A 7,411-nucleotide genomic window follows, 5' to 3' on the forward strand; every position below is an offset into this window, starting at 1 on the left:
ATCTATCATCAATATTGAAATTTAAAAATAACTATTTACAGAAAACTAATGAGATAGCAGGAGAGAATATCAAAGATCAAACACAATTTTCTTTCTTCTTTTAGGAAAAAAATGACATAAGGAGCAACCTTTTACCGGTTAGGATCACTAGTTTTCCCTTGACATCTATATATATAAATTCGTGTGAGGAGAGAATCACCACTTGATCCTTGAACATATTGGGCACATGTGAACTTGGCTCAAACTCCTGATCCAGGACTCGGCTAGCCAAATAGTTATGACAAGCCTCCTCGATTTATGAACGATAAGATGAGCACCTCGACCAAAAACTATTGCCAAGAAGCACCCTGCCCACTTGACATAGCTCGAGCTTCAGCTAAAGAGACAGCCATAGCTAGCATCATCTGCTCCTCAAAACTTTCAGGAACAATGGGATCTGTAGCACTTTGAACGCTGCCAACAATTTCGTTTGACTGTGGCAAAGAGGATGATTCGCCACCATCTTCTGCTGCAACAGAGCTTGCATAGCTAGTTCCTGTTTCAGCCACTTGTGGTCCATGGTCTATCTTCCATTCACTATGTCCGCTAGCCATGGCCACAGAATCATCTGGTGGCACCTCATTGAGGTTTTCTGTATGCGGATAACTAACCATATCTCTACCAAGCCTGTTATAATACCTTCTAGAACCTTGTAGCATGTTGGAAGATGATGTGTTTTCATTGGAGAAGCTCATAGATGACTCTTCAGCCGTTTGCTGACGTTCAGCAAGAGCTGCAATGGCACAAGCAAGACCCCCAGATGGAGATGAGGATGATCCAGTTTGTGGAGCCATGACAGTTGAAGTACTGTGATTATTGGCTATGTCTTGTCCAGGAGGAGCATCTGCAGATGATAAATACATCTGCCTCCCGTTCTGTAGTGTATGTAATTCATATATTGAGTCAATCAAAATCATCAAATAAACAGGCCATGTAAGCCAAGATAAAATAAAGCATAGAGCTAGATTGCACAATATGGTTCTTTTACCAAGAAATCTAAAGGTTGTCCAAAATCATACTATAATAAACAATGAACCTTTGGTCGTCTGAAGAGCTATTACAAGTTAACAACATGCTAACTCGTATTCAAATTTAAGGCATAAGAACTGATAATTACTTATGCATGAGTAACTTTATTTTACTTCTTCCTAAACAGATTAAGCATGACTTAACTAGTTGGGCTAGGTATATAGATGTGAGGATGTCTGTGTCTTATTATCAAGACGTCCTCTCACTACATGCTTCCATGACTATCACAATTACAAAACATCACAAGGCAAACTATAAGTGCTTCACACAGCATGAGCACATATATTGAAAGTTATTTACTTCAGTAAGTATTCATATCTGAAGTATGAACTATTCTACCTGAAAAAATGTCGAAGTTTAAATGTAAAAATATATATTTAATTTCATATCTTGGAAGAAGTATTGCACTCCTTTGGAAGGGTTTACTTATTTAATTTCATCATTGTCTTAGAGAACTAGAGCAAGATAAACTAAAAACAAACAATTTTAAATTTGATTGAACTAGAACCAACAAAAAACTTATGGTGTGGTTAAAATTTTCAAAATGAGTGTTACACCACTTTATTGCAACAGAGAGGTGATCTTCCATTTTAATGCTCAATAGCTTATAGATGAGAATATTCAAACAATTGTCATCACCTGAATGGAAAGCCAGATTGCTTCCATGACCATGATGTCCTCAAGATCGACATCAAATTCATCATCTCTGTAGTTTACATAATTGGACACAAAATATAGGGTAAGTCCAACAACTACAATTTTGCAAAATACAATACATAAAAGAAATCACACACTTATGGCCATAACCAAACACAAATATTCAACACTAGTTTATTAAGACATCAAAATAAATTGCCAAATAGAAAGAGTTGGTGCTCCGTCTATGATGCATGGATACAAATACGGGCATCAGCTACAACACTTGTACTGATAACAGGTGTATGCATGAAAGGGCCTATATAGTTCCAATACTACCAAACAAACTAAACTGTACATCTTCTGTCATCAATTGTACTGATAATTCACCTAAGAAATGATCCTCGGATGGGGGAGATCATTGCAAATTAATTAATTACTAGTAAAAAATGGACTTTTCACCATGCTTCTAAATTACGACTACCGTCACGGTTGCTGTGATACTGAGCATTGTAGCTGCTGTGATGAGGTCCGCAATTTAGAATCATGTTTACAACATATTGCATATTGAATCCTCCTTTTTATGAGGTAGTCACTGTTAACATTATGTGCATCTGTGTGACTCATCTTTTCTTGCACATCTAACCATATTCATACATATAGATAAAACTTCTAGACTAGCATCATCTCAAGATGAGCTACAGAATCAAAACCGAGGAGTCACATAATAGCTAACTTATAGACCCGAGCAACACCCAGCCTTCCATTAAATTTATGACTTATGGTCAACTTACATATGGACTAATAATGCCCTTCACAAAGTTAAACTTAGTCATGTTAAGATTGTAGAGAGTAAAATAGGTATCCCCTCACAACATTACTTGTTGAAAACACCTTCAACTACAGATACAGACGATTGACACAATTCAGTATTCAGATTAGATCAAGAAGTATATTGTGTCTCATTTTATAATGGACTTGACACCTGATGATGCAATGGAATAGTATAATCTAAAAGGCATTATTGAGAAATTTAACACACAAAACGATCAGTATGAAGCAATGCTAAATGTTCATGCGCCTTTTCAGCAATTAGACATGTTAACTCATTTTCCCCCACATTAAAAAGGGTGTCCCAGTGCACGAGGCTCCCACTTAGTGGGGTATGGGGACGGTAAATGCACATAGCTTTACCCCTACAAGCAGAGAAGCTGTTTCCAGGATTTGAACATGTGACCTCATGATCGCTAAGCAACAACCTTACTATTGCGCCAAGCGCACACTTTTTTTAAAAGAAGTGCAACACCAAGACTTCCCAGGAGGCCACCCATCCTAGTACTACTATCGACCAAGCACGCTTAACTGAGGAGTTCTAATGGGATCTGTTGCATTAGTGTTGGTATGATCACACCTAATTTTCGATATTTAGTAACACAAATTGGAAACAGAAAAATAAGACATTACAACAAAAATTGGGGGAAAAGCAATGAGAGCTAGCATACCTATTGGTTCTAGCAGATGGAGATGGTCTAACCATTGAGGTGGCACATGAATCTTGAGAAGAAACTATTTCCTCATGTTCAACAACAGAAATTGAAGATGCAGCCACTAAAAAGTTGAAACAAAAGAATAATTTATACACAACTAGGACTAGTCACAGACAAATACAGATGAAAAAAATTCCAGAATGTGATGAAAGAATACCTGCATTTGAGCTGTATTCAACATCTGCAACTTCCACATTCATATTTGTAGAACTTACTTCTTGTCTTCTATTCATTCTTTCCTCTTCCTCAAGAAGTTCCTGCTGCCGCATCCTAATTTTTGCTTCTATAACACGTTGCTCTTCCTAGACAATTAATATTATGTAAGTGCAATTTGACTCGTTGTAATATTTCAGAAAATGCAGTCATAAAAGACAGTATTCATGGTAGATAACAACTTACTATCTGTTCCAATCCCTTTTCTTCTTTCGTTTTCACACCACGATACTCCACAGCATAGTTTAGTGTTTTGCAGAAGGGACATCTCATATTGTTAAGGCAAGCAATTATTCTAATACTGAAGCAATAGAAGATGGAATTCACCATCAAAAGACAATTATGAGTTATGTTTTCATATTGATTGATGCAAACAACTATAAATGGAGGATACTGTGTGGGTCGAGTTGAATTTGGAACTTTCATCTGCAAAAAGCACTCTGATAAAAGGAAATTAATTAGATTGCATAGAAATGCTAATGACAGTATGTAACCAATGAAGATGACCAAATGATTACCTGTACAAATGCTCTTCATGCAACATCTTGATCGGTTTAGACTTGGATAATACTAAATTAAGTTGAAAAAACAATGGAATGAAATGATCAGAAAAGGAATACGTGAAGTTTACAAGTTGAAACAGACTTCAAGGAAAAAAGAAGTAACAACAGTCCATATATTTTGTCTTTCTTGTATTCCGATAAGAAAGTTCATGATATATTTTTTTAATCTTACATCACCCATGAGTATGGTTTCTAGAAAGTAGGGGTAGACCCTATTGTGATTTGAACAAGTGAACAGAAGAATTTAGAAGCTTCCGTAAGAAAAATAGATAAGGTGGAAGATAGGCCAATATTTATAGGTTGAAGGAGACTGATCAAAACCATAAGTAAAATCATTAAAAAGGGGTTGGACTTAATTAGCATTTATGGGGCACAATGGTGGTGTTTAAGCAACGTAGCCAGCCCTACATAGTGGGAAATGATTTTCTAGTTGTTGTAAAGGCAACCTGCAGGTCAAATTTACAGTTTGAAAAGACTGCTCATTTTAATTGACTTATTTGTTTACTTTTATAAAATGTAGAGTAACAGAATAAGTGCAAAGAAACAAATATTGAGTGTGTGAGATAGAATACAGACCAGAAAGCAAATTGGGCACTCTTCATGGTCATGGGTGTTTTCCTCACCTCCAGGAAAACAAGGTGCAAGCTTTGATTCGAGTATTAGCTTCCTCAGCTTCTTATGATCTACATCTTTATGACTATACAGCCCTTGTGGCCTCGTATATTTTTCATCTATTACATGGCTCCTCTTCCCAAACTTATTACCCATCCAACAAAATACAGTTCTTGTTTTGACAAATATGTTTTGAATTCTTCAACAAAATAAAGCAATATAACAACAGAGAAAATAACCAATCATTGTTTACAAAAACTACTCACTTTTCCACGTCAGAAAAGTATCCGCTACATACAATACAATCAACAGACCTAAAGAAAATAACACTCTTTCTGCTCAATTCACTGGCATTGTTGGAGGCACTGAGATGCATATCCTGAAAGTCCAGCAGAAGTTTATGGAGAATTCAAACACATAAGCGAAAACACCAAAATTTATACAAATGAGAACAAGAAATAAAACCCTCAAGGCCACAGTTTTCAACAGAATGACTCAAAAACTCAAACTGTCTCTTGATTCCACATAATTCTTCACCAAAATGCATTGCTTCCACAGCACCAAACAAAAAAAATAGCACAAAATATATAAGAAACACAGATACTGGATATGTTGATGCGAAAAAATTCATAAAATAATTAAAAGACAGCAACAGTATGATAACACCGGCACAGAATTACAGAAAAGAAGAAGAAAGTTTCACAATCGATTCGGAATCATTTCGATTCCGAATACTAATACCTCGTTTATTGCTTGAAGAATGGACAAGATTACAAGATGAACCCTAATTGATTCCCCGAATCAATTGCACGTTACAAGATTAATTCCCTGAATGAATCCCTCTCCTCTACTCAATTCTCAAAAACTACCTACAATAACCCCCTATCACCTATTTATACTTTCTGCCCAAACTCCCTACACTGCTTCGGCAGTTACAGAAAACTGCTTTGGCAGTTACAGCTGCCACCTCACGCTGCAACGTGGCAGCTATGTGGCCTCCTCTGATACACCCTAGTGATGGGTGGTCTCCCCGGCATCCTATCAAAGTACCTAAAACTTTTTGAAGCATCTTATTAAAAAGTTATCATATACCGTTACTGCAACTATATTGTAGTATTAGTACTTCATGGATAACAAATCATAAATTCAGCCTAATCCTGTATACACAATACAATCAACAGACCCAAAGAAAACAACACTCTATCTGCTATACATATATCAAAATCCCTGCAGAAGTTTATGATCAATTCAAACACATAAGCAAAAACACAAAAAAGCAACAAAAAAAAAGTGACAACAAGGAATAAAACTCAAGTCCACAATTTTCAACAGAATCACTCAAAAAACTCAAACTTTCTGTCAATTCTACACAATTCATCACCAAAAACACATTGTATCCACAACACCAAACCAATCATAAATTCAGACCAACAAAAACATGAAATTGCAATTTTACCAATGGTAAAAACCTTAAACCTGCTACCAGTAAAAGACCAATTCCAAAACAATTTGAATTGACAATCAATAAGATTCAAGTGATTAAAAACACAAAAAACCCTAATTGCAACTCAGTAGAACTCAAATTAACAAAATCAATGGTAAAATGAAAAAAAGAACAAAAAATGCAATAGAAAAGGAAGAAAAGAAAGATTGAGAAATGAAATAGTGGAATGAGAAAGGAACCTGAAATGACTGATGGAGAAGAAAGAAGAGAGATTAGTGTTGTTTGTAATAAGATTGAGAGAAAGAAGGAGTAGTAGTAGAGAAAAGAATCAATTCATTTACCTTCTACTGTTATGACTCTCTCGCACTCACGCGCTCTTCTTTCACGTTAACTTCACTCGAGCTATTTTTTTTAATAAAGAACCATTTTAAAATGGACCTAGGATCTATGGATTATATTCAAATAACTTTTTTTGAGTACTAACAATTGATTTATTGATGTAAGGTATTATTGAATTCTGATAGTATAATTTTTGTAAACAACATTTGTTAGAGATAATAATCACAAACCCTGAAATGAATTAATTTATTTTCCTAAAATATGGGAGGAAACCCTTCAGTACAAAAAAATAAATTCTTCTGAATCCATGTTATAAATAACATATCATATTAGTCGATTCAACTAATAAATTTAGTCAATGTATCAAAACTAATGAAACTATATAGTATGATCAAATCAGATTTGTCAATGAAAAACTAATATTTCTCTTAATGAGATATTAATGATTCAAACATTAATCCGCATAGCTTTTTTGTAACACATGTAGTTATTACACCATTTCAATAATTGAGGTATATGATTATAATAATAAATTTATTATAAAATATATTAATTAGTGAATAAATGATTAAACCATCATATAAGCACTCTGATAGTATGATAATCAGTGCACTATTGATAACACCCCTTTAAGTGATAGTTTGATATTTTTTAAAAGATCAATTTGATACACTAAAAAAATTATAAGAATGGTGTGTAATCATTTTAACAAAAGATATGAAAAAACAATAAACCTTCCAGTTCAGATGTTTTTCTTAAAACATTATTATTTTTAATTAGACTTCAAGGCATTTTTTTAGTTTCCTAATTCTATGATTTTATAAATTTAATTCTCTTTGTTCAAATCTAGGGATTTAGTTCATTGAGGTTCAACTTTTGATATGTTTAACCATTTCGTCCATTTTTATCGTGGTCCACAATGAGACACATTTCATAATGTCCTATAAGAAAATACAATTTTTTGTTATTCATAAAAATGATAAAGAAAT

General features: G+C 34.3%; 1 protein-coding gene across 2 annotated transcripts; it reads right to left on the reverse strand.

Moving 5' to 3' along the window:
- Positions 1-103: 103 nt before the first annotated feature.
- LOC109337503 (protein SIP5-like) lies at positions 104-6,424 on the reverse strand. 2 transcript variants are annotated; one of them, XM_019574481.1, is made up of 9 exons: positions 6,323-6,424; positions 4,604-5,018; positions 3,983-4,034; positions 3,859-3,904; positions 3,651-3,732; positions 3,409-3,553; positions 3,207-3,312; positions 1,707-1,774; positions 104-916 (listed from the first exon to the last, which is right to left on the reverse strand). In XM_019574481.1, the coding sequence occupies exons 2-9, from the start codon at positions 4,793-4,795 to the stop codon at positions 330-332; spliced, it is 1,278 nt and encodes a 425-aa protein (XP_019430026.1). In that variant the 5' UTR covers positions 4,796-5,018; positions 6,323-6,424; the 3' UTR covers positions 104-329. The 2 variants fall into 2 exon arrangements, with proteins under 2 accessions (XP_019430026.1, XP_019430027.1); XM_019574482.1 differs by lacking the exon at positions 6,323-6,424 and having other exon boundaries at positions 104-914; positions 1,708-1,774; positions 4,604-5,283.
- Positions 6,425-7,411: the final 987 nt, after the last annotated feature.

This window comes from Lupinus angustifolius, unplaced genomic scaffold, assembly GCF_001865875.1.
Source record: "Lupinus angustifolius cultivar Tanjil unplaced genomic scaffold, LupAngTanjil_v1.0 Scaffold_7_11, whole genome shotgun sequence".
Lineage (NCBI taxonomy): Eukaryota > Viridiplantae > Streptophyta > Magnoliopsida > Fabales > Fabaceae > Lupinus > Lupinus angustifolius.

What these genes read in the sequence shown, in the direction of transcription:
- LOC109337503 (XM_019574481.1), bottom strand. Translation starts at nt 4,795, where the DNA reads ATGGGTAATAAGTTTGGGAAGAGGAGCCATGTAATAGATGAAAAATAT. An exon ending in AGTGCCCAATTTGCTTTCTG is followed by an intron (nt 4,035 to 4,603) that starts GTCTGTATTCTA and finishes AACTTAATTTAG; the next exon opens with TATTATCCAAGTCTAAACCG. An exon ending in AATCTGGCTTTCCATTCAGG is followed by an intron (nt 917 to 1,706) that starts TGATGACAATTG and finishes TACATACACTAC; the next exon opens with AGAACGGGAGGCAGATGTAT.